This window comes from Parasteatoda tepidariorum, chromosome 10 (genome assembly GCF_043381705.1).
Source record: "Parasteatoda tepidariorum isolate YZ-2023 chromosome 10, CAS_Ptep_4.0, whole genome shotgun sequence".
In the NCBI taxonomy this organism is placed as follows: domain Eukaryota; kingdom Metazoa; phylum Arthropoda; class Arachnida; order Araneae; family Theridiidae; genus Parasteatoda; species Parasteatoda tepidariorum.
The window spans coordinates 79,881,947-79,909,614 of record NC_092213.1 but is presented as its reverse complement, the minus strand read 5'-3'; the positions used below and the strand labels follow the sequence as shown (position 1 = coordinate 79,909,614).

General features: G+C 30.7%; 2 protein-coding genes across 2 annotated transcripts in view; one reads left to right on the top strand and one right to left on the bottom strand.

Moving 5' to 3' along the window:
• Positions 1 to 3,886: 3,886 nt before the first annotated feature.
• On the top strand, positions 3,887 to 24,504 carry LOC122271311 (uncharacterized). The gene is made up of 7 exons (XM_043052179.2): positions 3,887 to 3,935; positions 4,606 to 4,847; positions 11,975 to 12,122; positions 13,725 to 13,767; positions 15,945 to 16,067; positions 21,961 to 22,108; positions 23,508 to 24,504. The coding sequence occupies exons 2-7, from the start codon at positions 4,613 to 4,615 to the stop codon at positions 23,654 to 23,656; spliced, it is 846 nt and encodes a 281-aa protein (XP_042908113.1). The 5' UTR covers positions 3,887 to 3,935; positions 4,606 to 4,612; the 3' UTR covers positions 23,657 to 24,504.
• Positions 24,505 to 26,405: 1,901 nt separating this feature from the next.
• Positions 26,406 to 27,668, bottom strand: part of LOC107449682 (cysteine--tRNA ligase, cytoplasmic) — a 50,223-nt gene continuing 48,960 nt past the window's right edge. Inside the window, exon 21 of the mRNA XM_043052177.2 lies at positions 26,406 to 26,586. Within this exon, the coding sequence (XP_042908111.1) occupies positions 26,461 to 26,586 (126 nt within the window). The 3' untranslated portion in view covers positions 26,406 to 26,460. The remainder of the gene's footprint in view (positions 26,587 to 27,668) is intronic.

Sequence of the window (27,668 nt, the reverse complement as noted above, 5' to 3'; positions counted from 1 at the left end):
AGGACCTTCTATGGGCCGAAACGAATGTTGCCCCCTAAAATTATTCCTCATAAGGCATACATCCCACTAGTTTATTTCGAAATTGGCGAGTCACACTTCCCTAGTTTCCCTTGTTAGGCATTTTCCCCTCATAAAATTGCTCACAACTTTAAAGCAAATGCTCCTTATTATTATTAAAGCAAATGCTTTGATTAGTTTTATTCGACTGAGTGTAAAAAAATGCTTAAAAATTGATACGTAACTTTAAAATTTTAATTTATTAAACGATTGTTGATTCTCGATTACATTGATTAAAAAAATATTAAAATAACTATTTCTTGTAAAGAACTCTGATGTGATCGACAATAACAGAAGTCCTTTTCAGAATCAGCTTCAAAAATTTATAAAAAAAGCTATTAGTTTCATGAAGTCTGACAAAAGTTTAAAAATATATATTGACTAGGCTTATTCAGTTTAAAGATTTGTAAGAAAGAAAATCAATTATCAAACTTACAAGTACCATAATAATACCAGATGTATAGGGAAACAAAAAAGTGTTAAGATTTCATAATAAGATAGGAATTATATATTTGAATTTCTGTAAAGGTTGTTAATGGTAGTACTTTCTTCAGTGTATTTCATTTTGTGGCTGTGGTACCTGTCATGCTTTTTAGCTACGAGAATTGAATAGAAATGGCAGAAATGGAATTCCATTTATCTTAAAAAGAAAATTAATTTCATCCAGTTCATTTAAATCATGAGAAAAACAATTTCTGATAATTTAAAACATGCCACTATTGTTGTAAAGATGACTTTCTTACTAATTCCTATTTTTTTCTTTTAGGTTCCAATACTTCCAAGTTTCAACAGATAGACGTAATCAATATTAAAAATAATCTTGTTGGTTTGTGAAAAAATGAAATTTTAGTTTTAAATAAAAGTAATTTGAATTTCAGCTGACTAATTATATAAATTTGCAGTTTTATAGCTTTAAAAATTCAAGCACCTTGGACAACTATCTTCTAAAAATATGAGTTCCCACAAATAATTTTTTTTAACTGTAGAATTCGGATAAGTGTTATTTCAAGATGATTTAATTTTATCCATTAAAATTACAGAAGAATTATGCATTACAAACTTTCTTTTGTAGCTTAACAAAAGAAGCAACTACTGACGATGGTTTAATATTAAAAACTTCAGGTTAATAAATAAAGATCAACTAGTGAAGAAATGTAATGATATATATTATTCTTCATATAATATACATAATATCTCAATATATATTATATTCTTTACATAGTGAGGTTAAAAATTAAGAAACTAGGTGGACCGTATAACACCTCACGTTTGGGAATTATTACCTTCGTAAGTATTAAAAAAAATAACTTTAGGTTGAGCTATATAAGCCTGAAATGTAAAATGTCGCATCTTATAGGTTGATAAATTAATACTTCTAAAAATACGAAAATATATACTTGAGGTTACGAAATAATAACCTAAAATAGAACATGGAACACATGACGTTAATAAAAAATAACCTTTCCAAGTGTCAGAAAATACACTTGAGGTTGATTTATAATAACCAAAAGTGCAAAATTGCTCACCTTAGGTAGATAAATAAATACCTCAACAACTATATAAATCTATACCCGAGGTTGAAAAATAACAGCCTAACACCTCATCGAACACCTCACGTACACAAATATCAATCTATCCAACTATCGAAAAATACACTTGAGGCTGATTTATAACAACCTGAAGTATAAAACAGCAAACCATAGGTTGATAAATAAATACCTTTACAAGCATAAAAATCTATACTTGAGGTCGAAAAATAATTACCTGAGGCCGAACATAATACCTCACATTAGTAAATAATTACCTTTCCAACTGTGAAAAAATACACCTGAGGTAGATTTACAATAACCTGAAGGGTTAAATGAAAAACCTTAGATTGTTGAATAAATACTTTCACAAATGTTAAAAAATATACTTCAGGTTGATAGGTAATAACCTAAGGTTGAAAATGAATCGCCTTAAAGTAGTAAATACCTACCTCGTTACAGATGTAAAATTAAACACCTCAGGCTGATGCATATATACCTCAGGAGGTATATTTAAGGTATATTTGAGGTTAATTTTGAGGTATTCACTTGCACCCTTTTCAACCTAATGACGTATTTAAGTAACAACCTCCTTTATACCTTTGAAAAATACCTCATTTAACAAATCGGACAGCAGACCTGCGAGCATTTAGACCAATATTTTCCCATACTTCTGTACATGGTTTGCCTTGAAACAGCGGAATCCGTGGCAGCAGTTAGCTGACGATACAGTTCGGGTGAACGATACTGTAGTTACTGACAGCAAAAATCGATGGTTATGGTTAACCGTGTAAAGCTAAGCACAGATGGCCCTAGAGGTTAAAATTTGCTGTAAAACTTCCGGGTTACTGCTACAGATTGATTTTTCCGACTGAAGTTGTAGTGTTATCAATATTACGCGTTCTTTCAATTTGACTTTCAACGAAACAAACAACAAAGGAATTCGGCAGACACCGCAAGCTTGCTATGATGCTACCCCAAAAGTAACAAACGGTGCTATTTTTCACAAACATACCTAAATAAGGGATAACACTCAAAACATGACGAACTTTACACTGTATTTATGTTGTGATACTAGTTTTCTTAAATTTTTTGTAGACTCACGATTTATTTAGAATTTATAACTTACAGAAAACTCTTATGAATGGTAAAATTACGCGTAAATATTAATTCAAAACACAATAATCAAACTAGGATGTAGTTTGTCTAACATAAGAACTCAACCAGACATTCGTCTGGATGTGTTGTATTTGCATGTGTATTTTTAATTTGTCTGTTTTGTTAGTCCTTGAGTGAAGCTACCCTCCCTAAAATGTGCTCCATTCTTGTTTCCATAGCACCAGACGGCCTCAGACTTTGTGGCGGGAGGAGTTCTTAGCTTAGAAAAACGATGTTAGGTCTGATCACGCATCGCCTCGTAATCATAACATAAGCGAAGGAAAGTTTTCTAAAAAAAATTTCAGGTTTTAAGAAGCTTGTTATTTACATTCAGACAACCATCCATACCGGTCTTCATTCAGCATTTATAACTTAGCGGCGACCTGTAACGTCTACTGATGTTTCCATCATCTTGAAATCATTGTCAACGCTTAGAGATGACACTTTGAAAATTACCATGTATTTATTTTAGCATCAAGAGAAATTACATATTTACAGAAGTTCATTGAAATCCGTAAAGAATCAAAACCAAGCGATAATATAATTAATTGCCTAAAAATTTGTCGAATTATAAAACTGAAGATATTATGTTTGAGTGTTCTTTTAAATCATTTTAATTAATCTTAAAGCATGCATGAAAACACTTAATATTAAAATGCTCAAAATTTTTAACAAATAAAGTATTTTATACTAATTATAATCGTAATGAATAAAATAATTGAATAAAACTTCCATGTTGCTGAAAGATAGTTTTAAAAAAAATATCGTTTGAATTTTAGTCGAAACTTTTTTAATGCATATGTATTTTTAATTTTATGATTAAAATATTATTTAAATTTGTAAATAATAAAACAAAAATATTCTTACAATAAACACGTAAATTGGAACATTTTCTCTTAGAAAGGTATTATTGTGCAAAGAAATATTTAACCTTTTTGCATTACGATTAATTTTATTCTTATATTTATATTAGTTTTGACTAACCTCTAAAATGTATCGGGTACTTTAGTCCTATATGTCTCAAAGTTTCATCAAGTATTAAGTTAAGTTTGGTAAGTAGTATTTTCTTAGTTAACATCAGCATGATTAAACAGTGATTAATCAAATCTGGAGCAGTCTCGTTAATTATAAATTTTTAATTAATTCCGGTCTGAAGTGATAGTGAAATAAGAATCAACAAAAGCAGCTTTATAGGTATTTTTTTATTTATTTTAAAATTTTACTTACTTAAGAGATTCTTATGTTTTAAAATATATTTTAATACAACTATCATAATTCTTTTGGCGGTATTAAGCGAAGAAACATCCCTTCATTGCTAAATTAGGCTTGTATATATTTGCAAAATTCTTGTTCCGTAAGTCCGTAGCCCATTCAGCTGTTTATAAAACTGATTTGATTTCTAATGAATAATAAAAAATAAAAACAAAAGTCTTGTAATTTATATTAAAGTTTTCCATATTAATTCTTTTTTTTTCTTCAGTGCAATTCTAAGCATTATGAGGATAGATTTTTCCCATTTTGTTACTGCACTCTTTATCTCTAGAAATGCAACACATGACATATTTTTGCTATTGCTAATATATATATATATATATATTGAGGAACTTAATTCATAATTCAAAAGCATATTTAAAATGCACACTTCGATCAATTACGCGATTATTTTTGAAAATTTGTCTAATTTTAATATACAGGAAAAAATTAAAAAATTTATTATACTTTATTATTAATTTTGAGTTAAATGATTCAAGTTTAACGCAATTTTTTAACTAAATGATGCAAAATTTAAAAGGCTATTTTAGCAGATAGCTCTAAAAGATACAAAAAGTTTTTTTTTTTTTAATCTTTTCATAATTATTGAAAGTTTCACAATGCGGGATCCTATGGACCGACGACCTCATAAGCCAACAGTTATAAAATTAAGGAAGCATCTGCTGGCTGAAGGAAGCATGAATCACATGGTACCAGCATTGTCTTCTGTTTCTTTTCGTTCTACACAACCTATCCAATTAGATGAAGAAATGGACAACAACTTCGAGTGGCTCATTCATTTTGATCTACATTCAATACGGCTCTATGATATCGAGGAACAACCTTTCAATGAAGGTAAGTACCATGAAAATAAAAATAATAACAATTAACTAAATTTATCCTTGCATTCCATTCCATTTTATATCAATTTCTATTCTAAATCAAACCACCGCTGTGCCTTTATTTTATTCTATTTTAATTTCACTATTTTATCTTTCATTTATTTTGTTTTTAATAAGACTTATATGATAAAAATAAATAAAATTCCAAAATTACGTTTTTCTTCTCTCTTTCAAGTAGACTTTAAAGGTGAAAACAATGATAGTTTTGTCACTATTTTGTAATAATTTTGTTTCTTATTTATGGTACTTGTATAAAATCCTGACGAGAAGGAAGGTTGGCGCAAATTCTGACAAATTTACGTCAAATAATTTTATAATGCAACCAGTGCATATTTAATAGAATTTTTTTTTTTAAAAAAAAAAACAATTTTTTTTAAAAAAAAAAGTTTTGAAATTAATGCTTTCAAACAATTTACACAGTTTTATCATTATTTTGTAATAATTTTTTTATTTATTTATGGTGCTTGTATAAAATCCTGACGAGAAGGAAGATTTGCGCAAATTCTGTCAAATTTACGCCAAATAATTTTATAAGGCAACCAGCGCATATTTAATTGAATTTAAAAAAAAAAAGCTTTTTTTTTAAAAAAAGTTTTCAAATTAATGTTTTAGAACAATTTAGACAGTTTTGTCATTATTTTGTAATAATTTTGTTATTTATTTATGGTACTTGTATAAAATCCTGACGAGAAGGAAGGTTGGCACAAATTCTGACAAATTTGCGCCAAATAATTTTATAATGTAACCAGCGCATATTTAATTGAATTTTTTTTTTTAAAAATTAATTTTTTTTAAAAAAAGTTTTGAAATTAATGTTTTAGAACAATTTAGACAGTTTTGTCATTATTTTGTAATAATTTTGTTATTTATTTATGGTACTTGTATAAAATCCTGACGGGAAGGATGGTTGGCGCCAATTCTGACAAATTTACGTCAAATAATTTTATAATGTAACCAGTGCATATTTAATTGAATTTTTTTAAAAAAATAGCTTTTTTTTAAAAAAAAAGTTTTCAAATTAATGTTTTAGAACAATTTAGACAGTTTTGTCATTATTTTGTAATAATTTTGTTATTTATTTATGGTACTTGTATAAAATCCTGACGAGAAGGAAGGTTGGCACAAATTCTGACAAATTTACGCCAAATAATTTTATAATGTAACTAGTGCATATTTAATTGAATTTTTTTTTAAAAAATTAATTTTTTTTGAAAAAAAGTTTTAAAATTAATGTTTTAGAACATACGATTAAAAAAATGTGTGCCACAATTTATTTGCAAAAATAACTAAACATAAACTAAAATAATACTTTAATAAATAATACTTTATTAAATAATTAATTTATTTATGCTTCATTAAATAATACTTTAATAATACTTTATTAAATAATTAATTAATTTATACTTTATTAGTTTATACTTTATTAAATACTACTTTAATAATACTTATTATGTTAGTTTATACATAATTATTTAATAATACTTTAATAAATAATTATGTATAAACTAACATAATACTTTAAATTCATTATATTTAACAAAAACAAAAGCAGCTGGTTAATCAAGTTAACAACCATGTATTTGATACTTAGTTTTCCATTGTTGGTAAAAAATCATGTTGTTTAGCGCCATTTTTCAGTATGAGTGAGGTTATATATTTATTTTTGCCAGAAAGTGACTAAAATTTCGATTACCGTAAAATTATTATAACTTTTGCTGGCAACATTTAAGACACAATTGTCGTTTACAATGTTACCATGCAAAGAAATCCAGTTGAAATGTGATCACTCTAGCTAGTCTGTAAGTAGTCGAAAATTTCAATTGACAGTTCATTCTATATGGCGTATGAATGGCCACAATTTTAGCTTACAGTATTCAGGAAACAATTCTAACCTGTATTGTCATCGGGCTCACAGTTCCAAGTGAAGATTTGAAAAATCTCGAGAAATAATCAAAATTTTGGTTAACGATTAATTCTGTTTGTAGGTCAGTAAACAATTTTTATTTTATTTTATATCCCTCCTTGAACAACTGACCCATTTTTTTTTTGGATTTACAACGATTAAAGTTCAACTCCGCAGCCTTTTTAATTTGAACCCAATACAGAAGACAAGAAAACTTCTGTATCAAGTATTGGGAGACATTTGCCTTCGTGGAGGAATGTTTGGTAGAACTAACCCGCATTTGCTTTACATGAAGAGGAAAACCTCGAAACCCTCTGTCACATTTACACTTAATGTAAAGTGACAAATTAATTTCTAATTTTACTTAAGCCTTTAATTTTTCTTTAAACGTTATTCCTTTTTTCAATTTGGCAATTTTATTTTTAACTTTCTTGTTGACCTTTCTCATGGTCGTTGCGGTCATCGCACTTCCTGTGGGGAAAGTCAACCAACCCCTCTTTTCACGCCTTTCTTTTTCTTCCTTTAATTTCAGGGGGGCTAACTAACCAATCTCTTTACTTTAAATTTCAAACTCTCCGCCTCTTTAAATTTAATTGGTCGTAGTTTTTCTGGTCTACCCCAGTTAAGGAATTTTTAAGGCTTTTAAAATTAATTTTTTTTTTCTGGAGCCTTCGGGCAGGTTAACTTTTTCTTGTTCTCCGAGATGCGGACTTTGGTCCGTATCGAGGGATTTCTTTTTACATTTTTTTTTTCTTAACCTTTATTTTAAACCACTTTCCTAAACGATCACATCCCCCTTAATTTAATTTAATTTACCTTTTATATATTTTCGGCCTTAATTATATTTATCACGACGTTTCAATCATTTACCTATTTTTAATCATGACTATATCCAGAGATATATCCAATTATGCAACCCAATCTATCAATTTTAATAACAATACATAAATAACTTTACGTTACTTTATTACGCACCAAATAAACCTTTTATTTAACTCTTACACCCTCCCACGGTTAATCTGACGGCAAGGGGACTCTAACCCATGATCCGTCTAACGCTGAGAATATTTTACGTCAGCACTGTGGTCGGTGCCAGCCGGATGCAGAATTCGTATCGACCGGGCATCGCTGGGATTCGAACCCGGTTCACCTCATTTGAAAGCGAACGCTCTCTCCCCTGAGCCATCACCGCTTCTCAGTGAACAATTAAAACTTTTATTGTCACAACTTATGGAACTTTAGTAAAGATTTGAGTGTTTCAACTAATTGGAAAGAGGTCGAAATTTTAACAGCAAAATTCTTACTAGTTAATAAAAATGTTGTAATGGTGTATTAATATTACAAGTATTTTACTAATATTACAAGTATTTATTATTTATTATTCAATAATACTCTTTTAAAAATATTACAAAGGTACTTTTTTTTCTTCTTTTTGACAACCGTTCCAGTTAAAGTACATGACGTTATTTCAATGGGCCCAAAATTTTTATCTGCAGAAAGGAGCTGATGATTAATGGGATACCTGCAAGTGACGTAGTGTGGATATCTCGATCCTGATTGGTTGTTGAAACGTGCAATTTTTTTACATTAGCAACTGTCCTTTTCATTTTATTTCGAGTAAGCGAATCTCGCCAAGAACCAATTCTCTTAAGTAATACAGCCAGTATTCTTTCACAAAGATTTCTAATTCTTTCACCATATATTTACACAAACACTTAACACAAAGACAGGCACGAAGCCATGTAGAACATAAGCAGACTTATTATGCATCGAAGTTGCCAGGTACACAAAACAAAAATTATATCACGGTTACAATTAAATGCATATAAACAAATAATAAATCTAAGTTTTAAAAAAAAGCAGACGAGAAAGAATTATATTTCAACCAATTCGATGTGTGATACAGCTCTATATTTAATTAACTTCATGTTAATTAACATTCTAAGTTGAGTAGAGAAACGTAGCTCAACTTTAATACGCCATTTAGCTGCCAAAGATTGCTGGCACTGACGTGAGAGGTCACATGGGTGGGTATCAGTTGTCTTCTTTTTAGAGTGCAAATACCCGATTGCATTTAGTCATTTGAAGTTTCATTCCTCAATAAAGTCAAATCATTTTTTATGCCTTACAATTCAAAACTTTTTTTTATTGTTGAATAAAATATTATTAAAAACTTCATTTTGCATAAAATTGTTTTTAGATTAACAAATTTTATAATTCTGTTCAAGCATTTTACGCTACTCAGTTCTTGAAGTACAGTGGTGGCCAAAAGTGTGGACACTTTTTGAAAGTTTCATGTTTTTCAACATTGTGTGCTTGCAGAATATATTAATTTTCACTTAAATACAAACGATTATATATCAAATTGAAGGTAATTTAATGCAAAATTTAATAATAAATACAGTATTACAATATCTGTATTACAAAAAAAGTTATGCAATTAATAGTAAGATCTATCTTAGATTTACATTTTTTTTAAAGTGATACTTACACAATCAATACTTAGTAGGATAACCCTTAATTTTTAAGACAGCTTGACAGCGTCTNCTGTCAAATTTACGCCAAATAATTTTATAATGTAACCGGTGCATATTTAATTGAATTTTTTTAAAAAAAACATTATATTTTTTTAAAAAAAGCTTTGAAATTAATGTTTTAGAACAATTTAGACAGTTTTGTCATTATTTTGTAATAATTTGGTTATTTATTTATGGTACTTGTATAAAATCCCAACGAGAAGAAGGGTTGGCGCAAATTCTGTCAAATTTACGCCAAATAATTTTATAATGTAACCGGTGCATATTTAATTGATTTTTTTTTTTAAAAAAATATAATTTTTTTTAAAAAAAGCTTTGAAATTAATGTTTTAGAACAATTTAGACAGTTTTGTCATTATTTTGTGATAATTTTGTAATTTATTTATGGTACTTGTATAAAATCCTGACGAGAAGGAAGATTGGAGCAAATTCTGTCAAATTTACGCCAAATAATTTTATAATGTAACCAGTGCATATTTAATTGAATTTCTTTTTAAAAATATAATATTTTTTTAAAAAAGTCTTGAAATTAATGCTTTAGAACAATTTAGACAGTTTTGTCATTATTTTGTAATAATTTTGTTATTTATATATGGTTATAATACTTATTATGTTAGTTTATACATAATTATTTAATAATACTTTAATAAATAATTATGTATTAACTAACATAATCTAATATATATAATTCTCTTACGTGGCTCCCAAATTTTGGCTGTATTTCTTTTCCACCTGTGGCAACGTTTGCTTGTTTTGTTTACGTTTTGAAAACACCAAAGCATTCTGCCTTTTAATGATGTGTTTCTGATTAAGAATTAAGAATAGATTTAAGAAGAGCTGTGAAGTATTATTGCAATAACATTTACTTTATTTTCCTCATTCATAGAGAGAACAGTCGGCAGAGAATTCTGTTAGGTTAAAAAACATTTTGCTAAAAAAGGAACGAATTCTAAAAGAAATAAAAATAAACAACTTAAAAAATATAAATGCCGTTGCCAGCCATAGAATTTTTTGAAAGTTAACTTGCAGCATAAATCAAAATGACATAGAAGCGCAACTACATCAAAATTATGATACCTGAGCGCTTGACGTAACAAATCATTCAATTATACAGGGTGTTCCAAAATTATCTTTACAACTTACCTTACAAATTATCTTACAGACTGGAAGTGCTTGGGGCCACCAATGATGCGCACGTTGAAGTGTACTAAACAAAACTTTATTAGTTGCAGTAATACATGCAAAAGACAGAATATAAATATCTTGTTTATTTTCGAAGTTATGAATTTTTGAAGTTGTAAAGAGAATTTTGGAACACCCTGTATAAGTATTGTATCGCCAAATACCAAATTTTAGCATTTTACAACTTCATATTAAACTTCTGTTGTGTGTCTGAATACTGACATTTAGAACGAAATTAAGGTTTAGAATTGCCTCGGGGAAATTTGAACTGTTAACAATGACTTAAACAAAAAGTTTTATTTTAACTGACAAATACTATGTTATAATTTTAACTTTTTCTATGACTATACTCATTTTCTTACTCTTTTCTTTGTTTTTTGTACATTTTATATTTTTGTGATAAAATAAAAAGCTTATACTTGTTCTGCTTCTGAACATTGATGAAAACACAAAATGATGGGTTTCATCAACAATCAAAAATATATACATTTATTTTACAAATTCCATATTATTAGGGTGGCGCCCTTTAGAGAATTAAAAATACAAAATTATCTTCATCGAAGCCGATGCTTTACATCCGGCGTTCAGTGGCAGACTACTATTTCATATTGTTTTACAACACATAGCTTTAACCATCTGGTGGGAAAGACTTTAAAACAAAACTTACAACAGTTACTTTTCTCAACAACTGAAATTTAGAATAGTGTGATTACGAAAAATATGTGAACTGTTTTCAGTTTCAAATTAATATTGAAATGTACAAGTTTAGAATTTTCTACAGTGAAAAGTTTTCGGAACTTCAGTATTCAAAAAAGTATACAAAAGCTAGACGTTAAGACGTCATGGGTTAGAGTCCCCTTGCCATCAGGCTAACCGTGAGAGGTTCTCGTGGTCTTGCTCTCCATGTAACGAAAATGCGGGTTAGCTCCATCAAAAAATCCTCCATGAAGGTAAATTTTTCCCAATACTCGATTCAGAAGTTCCCTTGTCTTCTGGATTGGGTTCAAAATGACAAGGCTACGGAGTTAAACGTAAGTAGTCGTAAATCCATAAAACTGGGACAGCTGTTCAACGACGGTTATAAAATAAAATAAATGCTACTAGTCCGGAAACGATTGAAGCTTTTCTTCTCATCAGGGGCGAAGCTCTAAGTAGAGTTTTGAGTTTGTCAGAAATTATGATTCATGATAAATTCACATTGGTGACACACGCCGCTTGTCAGGAAACGATTGGAACTCATTAGACTAATTTGGAGATTTCAGTATTCTAGTTTGTTAGATCGAAGCATCGATTGCTAGATTTTCTTTTCGCACAAACAAAAGCAAATTCTTAGAAACGTAACAAAAAATATTGTTGAGAAATTACGACTTGGATTTTATAAGCTTCATGGTAAGTGTATAAAATGTCAACTGCAATGTATTCTTTTATTCTTATTCCATTTTTCCCTATCCCATTTAGAACTTCGGAGAGACAAGCCTAAAGGCCAACCCAAGAAATGTTCTGCTTTGAAAAAAAATGTTCGACATTTCTATACCCAGATGATTACTGAGTGTTTGAATGAAATTGGCGAGGCATCCGTGGAAATGATTTATCAGTGGATTCATCAGTAAGAATTCTTATTTCATTTACTGCTCCGTTATGAACTTAACGCGACAGCTTAAGAAGGCGCTATATCGTGGAAGAAATTTTTCATCACAAATTTTGTTTAACCTCCATTTTGTATTTTAAAATTTTAACCTTAAGTAAACCATGAAGTTTTAAAGACTGAAAAGGTTTTTAAGGTGGTCCTTCGAAGTTTCTGTCGCCATATGAAATGGTGCTTTTTGCGAGTAATATGGTATTGTCATAACTGCTGACAGTTTGCAGTAGTTTGCTCATGATTATTAGGCAAATTTAGCCTCAAGTAAGCGCTGTCTACGCTCATTATGAAAATAGCGCAAAACTTCCATAGGGAGAAAAGCCATAGTTTTGTGAGAATGAAAAGCGTTTGTTGTCTAATTTTTTAATATTTAAAAGGTTACTCGAATACTGCATTATCTGGGCACATAAAAATTTGCAAAAACTGAGAATAAGGCAGTTATTTCGTTAAATTTCCTCTGGGAGGAAAAATATCGCCAAATTGGCCATTTTTGAAAGGTTTTTTATCTTTTAAAATATCTGAAGGCTTGGTTTCTTAGGACAGGACGCCGTCAGCTGGAAATCAGCGCTAACCTCTGATTGGTCCATTTGTGAGTTTGATAATATGCGTCATCGAACGCTCATCTTGAACTACAATTGCCGTCCAACTCAACTGCAGTTGGATTACAACGTGACGTTAACCACAGAAGCAATGGCGGACAACATCCAACAGCACATTGAAATCAGCCAATATTTTAATTTTGACATTAAACATAGCACTCTTCATTTAGCTTAGCTATAATGTGTTTTTTCTTGGACAAAGTCATTATTTGTTCTCTAAAACACTGGTCGACAATAACAAAATCAATACAAATTCAAAATAAATATTTGTTTACGTTATTAACGCATGCGCAATGAGAGATAATGTCTGCGTTGGACCGACTGCTCACGCTGAGCTAACAAAAAAGTATTTTTTTGGCGTCAGCTCTACGTCAACTTTCCGCTGACGCCCAGATAAGGCGCTAGTTCTAAGAAACCAGGCCTTGAGCTAACAAACCAGTATTTTGTTGGCGTCAGCGGGACGTTGACGTCCCGCTGACGCTGAGATAAGGCGCTTGTCCTAAGAAACCAGACCTTAGTTGTTTGTCTGTTCTAAAGACCAGATAAATTTTTGCCGTCAAGATTATATGTATTGTTAAAAATCACATCTTTACTTTAAAGGCACTTAGAATGGGGCTTTTTTATTTTCCTTGATGACAGATCTTCGAAAAACCATTTTAATGCATCAAAATGTAAACAAGTTATGGCTCAGAATTATTTCCCAATATTATTAATTATCTATTATACTTATCATTGCACAATTATTCCATGTAAATTTTGATATTTTGAAGAGAGAAAAAAATTTTCTTTCAGTGTTTAAAATTTCATGGTTTATTCTCGGTTTGCGTGAAATCAGTTTTTACGTAATTGAAGTTTTAAATTACCAATTTGTGTGGGGGGAAAATGTACAATGAAGGACTTCTCCCGCGGTCTAGTGTCGCTCCTCTTAATATATCTAACTTCATTTCTTTTTTATACTTTCTTTTTCCAGAAAAAGATGTATACCTCACCAGACGCAGCAAGCGAATTGGAAGGTGAGCCATTTTCATTATATATCTGTCAGAATTTTTAAGAGTAAGATTTAGCGAGGCTGGCAAAAGCAAAATAAATAATGAAGAAAACAAGCTAACCTGCACTTTTTTGCTAACTCTAACTTCGAAATTACAGTCGGACTTCTATCTAACGAACTTCCGTTTTGCAAATTTCTCTATTTTGCGAATTTTTTTTCGAGGAACCAACATCACTTTGGAAATTTCTTCGTAAAATAACTTCCCAATCGAGAAGTGAATTTTCTATTTAACGAACTTTTTTTTGAGATCCACTTTCCCTATTTCCCAAAATATTTCGGAACATTTCAATGTTGTTAACGCATTCGCATTTAATGTGAGAAATGACTTCGAATTAATTTTCGCAGCCACACAACTTTTAGAGAAAGCAGTAAAATCAATTAATTCTTGGGTAAGAATTCTGTTTCTCTGCAAACTTTAAAGTAAAGAATTTGTCCTTAATGCATGCTGGTACCAGCATAAGTTAATTAAATTACACCAACCTATGCCTCCTATAACTGAAAGCCTCCACACGGTTTCACTATGAAGAGAAACTAATTTACGAAAAAGCCTTTTAATACAAAATATAATAAAAATAAGAAAGTGGTAGCAATTATAAGTGTAAAAATTTGTTTAATTCACGAATAGGATCGGTTTGTCTTACTCACTTGTCAACCACTATAGATTCAAATTTGAAATATATATGATACATATCTCTTAATTACTCCTAAAACAGAATTTCATGCGCTTAGACTACTTATAAAATACCGTGTGGAGGTTGCGCTCGCCAATCCCTGTAGCTGCTTTTGCAGTTCCTTAGAGATTACTTCGAGATTAGAACTCTATTGAATACTCTTTTTCGAATTCTAGCTCTATTGGCGTATTTAAATTGTCATGTATAGTGATTTTTTTTAAAAAGAAGTTTTAAAACGATGCAGCATATACATTTTCGTGAAACCTTTGATTAAAAAACAATAGTACAGTGACTATGTTCCCTTGAATAACCGAAGTCAAGACAATGTCAACTTTCACCGGTGAATGTCAACAATCGCATAGTCGCTATGATGAATGTCAGAAATATTTGTTATATCCGATTTGATGTTAATTTATTCGTTGATATTATTATATTTATTCGATATTTTAATATCTGGTGAGGATAGATTAACAGAAACGTCAATGCTCTGAGTACTGGTTAAATGCATACTGTGCAATGGCACTTGACCTTCAAAAAACATTGATGTAGGGCATACCAGGCAGTGGCACTGAACCTTAAAAAACATTGATGTAGGGCAGTGCTTCCCAAAGTATGGTACGCGTACCCTCAGGGGTACGGGAACAGTATAGAGGGGGTACGCGCTCTTATGCGAAATATCTTTTAACAAACGAAAATTTTAAAAAATTTATTCAAAAACAAAGCTAGATTAGACAAAATTTACGATGACGTATTTTTCAATTGGCTATTTTTTGCAGAGTTAGCAGTTAATATTTAGACAGTTAATATTTAGTGGTGTCAACAGCCAGTTGTGATTTTTAACTTTCGTGCAATTTTTTTTACAGTAAAAAATGCATTCATTTTTTTTATCAGGGGTACACAGCGTTACGAAAAATTTAGAAGGGGTACACAAAAGCTATAAGTTAGGGAAACACTGATGTAGGGTATGCCGGGCAGTGGCACTTAACCCCTTCCTTCTCGCTCCCGTGAAAATGACGGGTGAGTTTTCGCCCCCTATTTCTCGCTCCCGTGATATTGACGGGATGGAGTGTTCAGTAGTAACGCGCCTATAAGAATAAAACTAATTCACTTCTTTTGCCCGGAAAACATTTTATTTCTCATTTTACACATGTGATGGCAGTAACACGATATTTTTAAGGTAATTGTAGATAGTTAGTTTATTTTAAACTAGATGTCAGCACTAATCAAATACGTAATACAAATACAAAAGCCAAAAAAAATTGGCACTTTTATGACCGTTTTCCTGAAAATAAGTAGACCTAGTGTAGATTTCGGATATATACCAAAGCGACCATGTGATTGTCAGCATTCACCCGAGAAGTCATTCACTGTAACATATACATTACGTCATGATTTCTATGCATTTTAAATAACTAAGGTTTGATGTTTTTGGAAGAGTTCAATTCTAAAGTGAACTCTAATTCTCTTTCAGAATACAGTTCGCCATACTTTGTCCGTGTGCCCTTTATTTGAAAAGAAAAAAATAGAGAGGAAGAACGTTTGGTTTTTGAGCGATACTTCCACAAAGGAAATCAAGAACGAAGCACTCCATCAGGTAAATGAATCGGATACTTTATACATACTATAACATTTGTTCCTGATTGATTTCAAATGCTAGGAATGCTATTCGATGGGAAGAAAAAGAGAGAGAAATTTCTATATTTTTGAAGTGATACTTCTTATGCGACTTCCAACAAGGTTGCGTTAAACGTTTAACGCTACATTTTTATTGGCCGGGAAATCACGTGGTAGGATCCAGTTTACCTTCTTCCATATTGTTTTGGTTCTCACTAACAAATAAAAGTCATAAAAGTATTGTTTTTCTATAAATATTTTTTCAGTTTGTTTTGATACACATATAATTTAAAAGGATAGTATTTTTTATTTTCAAATTTAGTGGATAACAATTGTAAAAAATGAGTGAAAACAATCCCACGGACAATGCCATGGATTTATAAAGTTATGTCAAGGTACGTCTCTCGTGAATATCAATTGATTGTTAGGTTTCCTCTTTTGAAATTACATTATGACACATTCACATACATTATTAATACAAATACATTTTCCATGGCGAGACGATGAGGCAACCACAAGCACTTCCACTGGTTCAAGAGGTCCATGAGGGAAAAATACACAATAATTACCGTTATTACAGAGCACGGAAGCGAGCGGAGCTAGGAAAAAGAGTCGTTGAATAGAACTGGTGATCCTTCTACGACTGCTGATTCTTCTACAATTAATGTCGCAGGTTACGAAGTTTAACTTCTTCCGTGCGGAGGGACTCCACGCACTATTTTTTTTTCTCACTATCTCCATTGCTAAAATTTAACTGAATGACAAAGAAACTAAGCAGCGTACGGACTTGGCATAGGCCTGCCACGAAACTCATAAATCAATATTTCCTAGTACACGAGAAATGATGCTTTTTATGTTGTTTTTTGTTTCTTTACGAATTTAGGACAAAAAAAAATTTTTTTTTTAAATCGGGTAAACCAGGCAAGTTGGGATACTTGATATTTTTTGATTTTATTTCTCATACATAAAATATTTTCTCAAGTTTTTTGGGGTAAAAATTGAAGAGCCTCTGAAATTTTGAGGAAGAAAGATCTAACTACATACGGCAAGACTTTTTGTGAAATGAGTGAACCACGACACTGAACATTATTTTTCGTTCATACTGATTACTTGCGTTCATACTGACCATTATTTTGCGCTCACACTAACTGTTATGGCATAAATCCTTTCAGTGGATCTTTGCATCCAAGGTCAAAGGTTATTTAAACATATTCGAAACAAGACTGTTCTCTAAGACTTTATCCGCTAAAATCGATTCGTGTCAACAGCGAACCACAAACGCATATATTTTTCGAATTTTTACTAGTGAGTAAAAAAAAAGTAAAAAATATGTCTGGTGTACATTTGACGTGACCTTAAAATTAACCTTAAATTAGCGAGAAACTGAAATTTTGCACAACTTTCAAGCTCATCAACTTCCTTATCCGAAGCTAGACGAGTATGAAATTTTTGGGGAAAGAAAAGCCCTAAGTATGAAAGAAACAAAATCATGGTTATCGATTCAACCCTTATATAACATGACCTTACTCCTTACTTGATTAGTTGAATACAGAGATTGTTATATGCAAGCTGCAAATTGTTTATTTAAAAAAATGTGATTTATGCCCACCATGAATATCTGAAGCACACAACTGCAATTCACTCTTTTCACAAAACTTTTAAGGCTTCTTTTCCAGCAAATTTCATATGCGTCTAGTTTTGGCGAAGGCAGTCAGTTTCTTGCTACTTTAAGGTCACGCCAATTGTGATACTCTTACTGTCTATTCACAGAAATGTACACATTTGTGGTTTACTCTTAGTACAAGTGAATTTTGACTGTCGAAGTCCAAGAAAATAGCCTTATTTCGAAGAGTTTTTTAATTGCCTTTGACCTAGGAAGCAAAGGTCCACTGAGAAGAAGATTCATGTCTTAATAGTCAGTGTGAAAATAGAAAAACATAAAATAAAGACAAACGTCAAGGTTCACTCTTTTCATAAAAATATTGCCGCATGCCAATATATGTGTTTTTCTCAAAATTCCAGGGAATCTTTCATTTGAAGCTCTCCCACCCTCAAAAAAAATATTAATGACTTTGAGAAGAAAAAAAAATTTTACTATAAAAAAACACGTGTCTAATAGTTTAACATAAAAAAACACATACTGAGAATTTTATTCCAATCAAAAATGTCAAGTATCTGCCTGGCTCTTCAACTCTCAAATGATAACTATGTTTATTATGCGTAAAATATTTCCATCTCTATTTATATGGTATATATTAAAACAAGATATAAATAAACATTTGCTGCTATGGATACAACTGAATACAGTTATGAATACAGATATTGCTATTATCCTCATGAGTAAAATTAGCTATTATTCTTATTTATTTTTTTTTGCAAAGAACTAAATCAGCATTAATACTTTATGTTAATTGATTCCCCCAAAGACCTCCATATTATTGTACAGTAAGTTAAGTTCGGAAAACTTACGCAATAACAATTTCTTTCAATCATCGTCTTGTGCATATTTATTCATTTTCAATACATAAACATACGTTGGTTGAATTTTGCCTCACAGAGCTTTTGGAGCGATCTCCAAATTCCCTCCACTTATAAAAAATTAACAATCCTTTGACAACTGACTTATAAAATGATCCAGTTCATAGTTTTCACTTGATGTCATCATTCTTTGTTTAATATAAATTTTTTATCAATATTTTAAATAATATAAAATAAAAAAACAACAAGAAAAAGCTTATATATTAAAAATAATAAAATACAATGGGATACCTGCAAGTGACGTAGTGTAGGTATCTCGATCCTGATTGGTTGTTGAAACGTGGCATTTGTTTAAGTTAGCAACTGCTCTTTCCATTCTATTTTGAGTAAGCCAAGCCTTTCAAGCTTCAATTCTCTTAAGTGACATATTCTAAATTCTTTCAAAAAGATTCTTTCTCAGAGATTTCAATTCTTTCACTCTATATTTGCACAGAGACTTAACCCAAGGACAGGCACGAAGCCATGTAAAACATAAACAAGCTAATTATATATCGAAGTTGCCAGACAAACAAAGCAAAAATATATCACGGTTATAATAAAACACATAAACAAATAATAAAGTTCAAAATGTAGAGAAATCAAGGGAAAAATTACAGAACAATGGAAAAAAAGGGGGGGAAATAATAATAAAAATAACAAAAAACAGAAGAAAAAAATGTTTAAAAAAAATTTTTAAAATCCGGATTTTTAAATTTTTTTTTAAACATTTTCTTCCGATTTTTTTGTTATTTTTATTATCTTCTTTTTTTCCCCTTTTTTTTTCATTATTCTGTAATTTTTCCCTTGTTTTCTCTACATTTTGAACTTATTTTATGAGTTCTATTTACTTGCAACTTATGCGCAATAAATAAAACTTATTGTTTTTCTTAATTTTCTTCGTGTCTTTTTTTGTTTCTATTTATTATGCTANTAACTCTTAATATTAATGAAAATAGTAAAGTTACATTTAAACTTTTTGACAACAGAAATGATTTTAACTTTCCAATTAAAAAAAGCATTGATTTTAATTCTAACTATCTAACTATTACGAATTTTTAAAAGATACTGATAAATATAAAAACGATTTAATTAATAATTTCGAATTCCTAGCGATTTTTCTAGTTTATTTCTTAAATTTTATTTTAAAAATATTTTTAAAAACTTGGTACATTAATTTTTTGATTTCTATTTAATTTTTCTGTTTTTAGAATGAGCTCTGATTTATTTTTTAAGGTATTAAATAACTATGATAAGCTATTCCTAAAGCCACTGGACGGAATAGTTTGGATGCGTGACCGTTTACACTGGATTAGTTAAATACTTTCTTAAGCAAACTTCTAAATTAATTGTAGCCTCTTAACCTCTTAAAATAACTTTAATTATTTTAATTGCCCAGTATGATAAACAGTTTGTTTTTAATTTTTACTACTATTTGTATAAAAGTTAGTGTATATATATATAAAGTAAAAGTTAGTGTTAAAAATTTAAGGTAGTTACAGTTATGAAATAAGAAAAAGTGCAGAAGTAAAGCGTCCCGCATGGACATTACAAAGGATGCCGACCACCTGCGTTTCTTGGAAAAAGTAGAGAAGAAAAAAATTCCAAAACCCTTAAAAGGGAAAGTGTAAGAATACAAAAGTGTCTGCAGGGACTATATATAATTGCGATCTATAATTTTATTGAGTGACACAATTTCACACCTTTTCTTGTACACCAGCCTCAGCTCAGTTTTTTTTATTGATGTTGTCAAACTCATTCGATGGGGTAATATGTTTACAATTTTTATTTTAAGGGTCCTTAGACCTGATTTTATAATGTTTTTAATTGTTCTTATGTTGTACTTTGTTTTATTGGCCTGTTGCCATCTTACTGAAACAATTCTTTTGGTTTTTAATAAATGCCACGGCACGGAAGGGCTTCGCCGGGTCCCTCGACCAGCGCGTGTGCACGATTCTGAATCGCCCCTCTCCTCTGAGGGGGAGGGCTGTCGCTGCAACGAGTCCATAACATTTTCCCGCATACCCATATTTGGGGGGGGGGCGTAAAACGACCTATACTATTAAGGTAGTTTTCTACGGTCAGAAATCTGACAAAGAGAAGGTATGTTTATTCAGAGAAAGTACGCTTTTGTGTATGATTTCTTATCTAATATTAGCATAGATATTTCTTTATAACCGTCGTTGAACAGCCGACTCAATTTTGGATTAACCATTACTAATGTTCAACTCCGTAGCCTTGTTATTTTGAACCAATCCAGAAGACAAGGAAACTCCTGGATTAGTACCCCCAGAGGTATGATTTGTTATGGGAACATGGTGGACTTTGTGACATGACAGACTTAACTTGCATCAGTCACCATTCACTATACGGGTAGTCTTCGGCCGGCGTGCATCAAACCCACGACCTCTTGACATGGGCACAGTGCCCTACCAACCAGGCTAAAATTAGCAAATTTGAGATTACCCCCTCGAATCATTAAGATTGATTCCTAGAAAATAAAAATCCGATAGTTATTCATGGTGGTCTGCTTTGTATTTTGCGCACTGTACATGTTTATGCAAAAAAAAAATTTTAAGTACACTGAAGCGAAGAAAAAAAAATTATGTTTTTAGACTTAAAACGGAAAATGCAGGGTAGCATTGTGGTGATAAAAAGTTCATTACGAAAACGGTATTTTTTTCGATTTTAGACCTGACTAAAATAAAATTACTTTCATCTTCTTTAGTTTACTTGAAAAATGTAAAGATATTTATTTTTATTTTAAGCTTGCTATTTTCTTCTTAAGTGTTGTGTCAGTTGTTTCGTTTGTGTCAAGGAGAGATCGAAATTTCGATTGGCGATTAAAGGGCAGTACTTTTTGCTTGCCTTATAAAGTACCTTATAAAGAGCAGTTGTAACCTGTATTGCCATCAGGTACAAAGTTCCAGTTAAAATGTAAGCACTCTAACTAGTTGGAAATGGACGATAAATATCTTCTGATGGTGATAAGATCTGCTTTCAAGGGTCAGGTCAATGATCCAAATTTCTTTTGTTACCTGATATAGAACTCCAGAGGATTGATTGATAGATTGAATTGTTAATCAGAAAGTGATCGAAAGTTTGATTGGCGATAATTTTCCTTGGATGATAATACTCTTTGCGGCTGTCAGGAACAGTTTGAAGTTGCATTGTCATCAGGCAATGTGCCAGAGTAGAGATTTGAGAGATCTGGCTAGTGGGAAAGTGGTCGCTGATCGAAATTGCGAACGCAAGATTCCAACTTCAAGGAAGGCACGGTAGCAGGCAATATAAAATGCAGCAATAAAGAATTTTTTAGAATATTTATTCTTGTTAATTCCTCTCTTTTTTTTCCACAGAAAGTGAAGCTGTTGATCAGACGGGAGAAAGAATTTAGAATGACAGAGCATAAAGACACCAATTATTTTCTTTGTCAACAAAATGAAACCTCTTCGGAAAATGCACTTGTAAGTTTCATACCTGAAGCCTGGCCTCCAAGCAATACAGGTAATGTAACATTCCATTGCTTTTCTATCTCACACACACAGCAAATGTCATAATTCATTAACCACAAGGACTCAAACTCTATAAATATTCTTTACTTTTCCCTATAACATAGTAGGCACCAGAGACAGCAGATCTCTGTAGCGTTTACACTACAGCACGAAGTAGCACAACACTGACCTTACTCATTCTTTCTCTATTCTCTGGTTACAAAAAAACTTACCTAGATGGCGTTGGTATTTGCTCAAAACAGCGTATTAGCTGGGAATTATTTTCTTATTATTCGTGTTAGGACTTTCGAGCCTATCACAACAATGCTTTCAAACAGTAAATCTCGTATTTTGTACTTATTAGTGGGTATCAATCAATGTTTAACAACTCTTTTATACCATGGACAAAGAACTATTTGAAATCTAATTATACCGGGTGTTCGCTGTGACTGCCCTAAATACCTATGTTTATAATCTCTGGAAAAAAAACATACACATTTAGGGATACGAAGCAATATTTATAAGCTAGGAAGAAGTTCTTTCGAAATTTAACGAATCCTCATATATTCGTTAAGATGTGTCTGAAATCTCCAAAAACATACCTCAGGAAAAAGAGAGTTAAAAAAAAAAAGGCATCATTAGAAACGTTATCAGGTAATTCAAATGGTTTAGGCGTTTTCTGCAGTGGTGATTCGTTTGATTTTTATTGTATTTGTTTTTTCCTCATTGAAATATTACTTCGCAACTCATAATGCGTATACTCTTTTGAACCTTATTTTTCACACGGATATTTTATTTCAATACGTATAGTAAGGGCGGACATTATGAAGCACCTTGCTTGCAATGTAAGTGAAAAAATATTGTCAATGAAAAACAAATGAGTGAGAGAGAAGGAAGAAATCAATTAGCTGAAAACTGTAATTTAAATTACAATTGTGAAACTAAAAACGATAATTTAAATTAAAAAACTGATTTAATTTAAAAATGAAAACTATGATTAAATAAAAAGAGAATAAAAAAAAAAGAAAGAACAGATTGTCCGAACCTATGAACAGTGCGCAAAATAAAAACGGACCACCCTGAATAACATTGAAAATTTTTTGTACACAATTATAAAATTTTTTTATTCAAAGATAATTACACAAAAAAAAGTACTTTTATTAAATATTTATTATTTTATTTAATAATGGTCGAAACAATTTCGAATTGTAGCAAACGATTTTTTGCATCAGTTTGAAGAATATAATTTTACATGGGTAAATACATAGCTATATCGATTGAACTTTTTGAAATTTTAACGAACTAGATCAGTTTTGTAAGAGCGTATGCCTAGTGGTACAGTTCGAAGCGTACACGAAAACTACAAAAGAAAGAAGAAGAAAAATGTGTTCATCACCATTTGTCTCTTTCAGAATCGTTGGCAGAGGTTAGCAGCTCAACCCTCGAATATTTTGAACTTCAAGCGCCTGTGGGAACAGAATTTCTGATAGAGACTGACTGTACAGAACCTATCGAAGTCACTTACTTGTTCAATGAAATAGAGGAACATCATAAATATTGAGTTATTAATTGTACACATTATTTGTTTTCCATAAACGCACATATTTATATAACTCTATCTAAAAATGATCTAATGTCACTCCTATTTTTAGACTTTTTTCTTTTTTTTAGCGCATTTTCTTAAATTTCGGAGTATATTTTTAAATTTATTTTAGGGCATTTTCTTTACACTCCAGTTTTTTTTTAATTTTAAATTCTTATTATTGTAATAATAGAAATTCTTTAATGAATTAATTCTAGCATATTTGCAGTTTATACAATATCTTCTGCAATCTTATTCTCTCTATTTGTTTCAAACATAGCATATTCAAATGGCTCCTCTGTTTTTCTTAATATCGGTATTTTAATATATATTTTTACTTGTACCGTTTTCTTACATGAAAATTGAGAAAAGAAATAATAATTACAAAATTATCAGGAACGAAATAATAATTCTCGTTTAAATATAAGGGTATGGTTTTCTCTTAGAAGGGAATTTTGCTATGTTTTTAAGGATGGTCATTTTTAAGAGATGAAAAACCGGGTTTTAGCTATCACATTTTTTTTACAAAATGATTGGTGTCTCTCGTTATTCTCCTTATTATAATTCTATTTTTATATTTTGTCTTTAAAAATAAAATTAAATGATATTCCATGTATTGATGAGCACCGTATTACCATCATACTTGTCATAAAACATATTTTATACAAAATAATACTGAATTGATACGCATTGACTGAATGCTTTACTGGAATGTACAGCAGCATGATACATTTATATCTTTTATTCTTAAGTGTTATAATGTTATTGTAATATATCATACCTGTATATCTTATTTATTTGTTAATAAAACTACCTAAATTAATAAAGAGTTGTTTGTTCGCACATTTGGCTAGTTGAAGAGTCAATCAAAACTTCAATCAAGTGATCTTTTGTACAGTGAAACCTATCGAGAGCGACCGTTCCACTGTAAAAGGGTCGTTTTTAGAGGTTACCTCCATTGACTTCAAAAATTGTTATCAAAAAGTACATGCTTTTTCTCAAACGATATTAATTTCAGTCAGTGTCATTTTCTTGGTATGGAAATGCCACTTCCGTTGGCGTTATGAAAAGACGGATCGATGATTAAAATGTAGCGTCTATAAAAATGATCTCAACTTATATAATTGTGTGTAAAAATAAATTTACCAATTATGAAAGATAAAGCTATTTCAAATAAATGAAGAATTCCGGAGGTTCTTAATCCGGCCATGCCACCCACCGAAGGGACGAAAGGTTGAGTCGACATTGCCCGGCCAGAGGATCGAACCCAAGACCAAAATAAAAAGGCAGTGTTTTTAAAGGATGGTGGCTTATTTTAGCTAAAGGGCAAAGAGGGCACATTTATCAGTATCAAAGGGTAGACAGCCCTTCTAAGGGAGAACACTGTATTCCATAACAACACATCATATTATATAACAATTATTTTCTCCTATTTAGTCCATTTGGAAAAAAAATAGCTTTTAAAATTTTTCAGTTTTGTTTAGGTCAGTTAGCTAAGATCGAAAAGTAGTTTATATCTCAATTGTCAATAAAATGGGTCTAAACTTTTTTAACACACAGAATTTTAAGCACGTTTTTTAACAAGTTAAAATTCTAAATGCAAAGAAAATATTTGTAACTAGTATTATTATTATTATTCTCCATGCAGCTCCGGTCGAAGTTTAAGCACTTTAGCAAGCCAGAAGAGATGGAATTTCAGTTTACGATCAATTTTATTAGGAAATAAATTCCGCTTGTTTAAGTCAGGAAACTACAGAAATTTGTATCGACATCAAGGGGCAAGATTTAAGCACTCCAGCCAATTAGAAAGTGATTACATTTTAGGTGAAAGTAATAAACTATTAAGCAAAAGAATGAGAAATTTACAAACAAATGTAGCTAAATCAAGCGGTGCTAAAAGCACAGTATTATTAAAAAAAATCGAGGTAATCAGGGTGTGTAGCCAAATTTTTCAACAAAAATAAGCACCTTTTAAGCATTCAAAAATATTTTTAAGCATTATATGCAATAACAAAATGCAAAATAATTTTTAAAGACTACATGATCATGATAAAATAACCAGTTTCCGACAAAGAATTCTTTTCTTGATTATATTAGCTATTATAAAATTTTTCGAGAGATTTTTTCGATTCAATATCAGAGGTTGGAAAATGAGGTATGAAATTAATAATTTCTTGCAAATTGCAGCAGAGTTGCACATGAGAGTGCAAGAATCTCTCAGTAGACACACATGTGGACTTGCAAGTATTTCATCAAACATGTAAAATGATTGGCCTCATACATGATGGATGACGGTACACCGGACTTCTTCATACACGATGGATGACGGTACGCCGGAATAGCACGCTTTTGCATAAAAAGTGGCGAAAATCAACATGTTAAAGAAATAAATATTTTTTAAGAGGAAAAATTAAGCACTTTCTAAAAACACCCAATGAAAAAAGCACCTTTAAGGGCTTTTAAAAAACAAAAATAAGCATCTTTAAGCACTTTTTAAAAATGCTACACACCATGCAAATCAGTTTTATTAAAAAAATTTGAGGAAAGTTTAAAAAAACAAGCGATCAAATTTCTTCACTCTGAAAGAAGAGAATGAAAATTACATTTAATATATTAAGTAAAGTGAAAAACTGAAAAATAAAGATTGTGAGGCAAAGAATAACAATTAATAGCAATAAATAATAATAATTAATAATTAGAAAAATGAGTGAAAAAAAATAAATGGAACTTTTGAGGAATAAAAAGGTAGGCCTTTAATAAATTATAAATGAAATTCAGCAGAATCAACTAGTAGCAACACTTTTTAGATAGTCATTGTATTTTTTTTCTTGAGCTGTATATAATTTCATAACTTTCTTCGTTTGGCTCTCACTTAGTTCTTTTCCATCTACATCATGCGTAGGGATTCCCTGAAAATACAGCCTGAATAAGTATATTTGAAAAAAAAAAAAAAAACATATCAAACAAAGAATTATTGATATGAACTGTTGTTTTTAACCTTTCATTTCAGTCCTGTTTCAGCTTCACGTCCTACAAAACCGTCGGTTTAAATTATTAAATAGTCCGTTTTGACTGGCAGTTAAAAACTATTAATACTGTTCTTATATTAGTTATATATTACCACAACACCAGAAGTACTTACTATCAAATTTAATTAGGCACGAGTTGCGGCAGCTATGGGGTATTTAATGTTAAATTATTTGTAAGTTATGTTACCTCTCTAAAATAATTTATGTTACCCTTCCCAAAAAATAGTTGAATTTTGGCTTTCTTATAGGATTATATAGCACATGTGTGCTTTAAAGTTAAGAGTCACATGCTATATTTTTTAATTGAATGATAAAAAAATTGGTTAAATCATTAATCTAGTAAATTACAGGAAATAAAGACTAAAAGCTTAAGTTTAAGAAAATTTAATGTATAATAGAAACAGGTAATTAAAAGCTTACAATGTAAAAAATTAAGAAAATCAAGTTTGAGGAACGCGTCCTCTCTTAAAACGAGTCAGTTTGGAAGTGAAGCACGAGTGGGGTCTCCAACCGGTTTAGCAGGCTGGGTTTTCCTAACTTCAGTTCTTTTGGAGGAGACTCGATGGTTGCAGAGGCACACCACAACTAGTTACGTAATCATTTTGCACTTTCCCAAATACTTATAAGGGTACACTAATTGTTTATTTAATTGCAAAATTAAGTAAATTAATAGATGTTCATAATGCAATAAAAGTTTTTTTTTTCTATTATTTTTCTTTTTTTTTTTACATTGCTGTTTTATGTGAATTTTTTGTTGTTGTTGCCGGGATAGTGTTTTCGACGTTCCAAAAACTCGATATAGCATTCTCCTAATTGTCACAACTGGAATAAAATACCTGATCAAATTATGTGTCGGGGTTCATTTCTTGCATAAGCATACATTATCAATAATTAAAGTGTTTAGTGATATTCAGTATATGAGTTACCGTGAATGATCGAAATCAAGAGAATGTCTACTTTCA

What these genes read in the sequence shown, in the direction of transcription:
- LOC122271311 (XM_043052179.2), top strand. Translation starts at nt 4,613, where the DNA reads ATGCGGGATCCTATGGACCGACGACCTCATAAGCCAACAGTTATAAAA. An exon ending in AGAACGAAGCACTCCATCAG is followed by an intron (nt 16,068 to 21,960) that starts GTAAATGAATCG and finishes TTTTTTCCACAG; the next exon opens with AAAGTGAAGCTGTTGATCAG. An exon ending in CTGGCCTCCAAGCAATACAG is followed by an intron (nt 22,109 to 23,507) that starts GTAATGTAACAT and finishes TGTCTCTTTCAG; the next exon opens with AATCGTTGGCAGAGGTTAGC.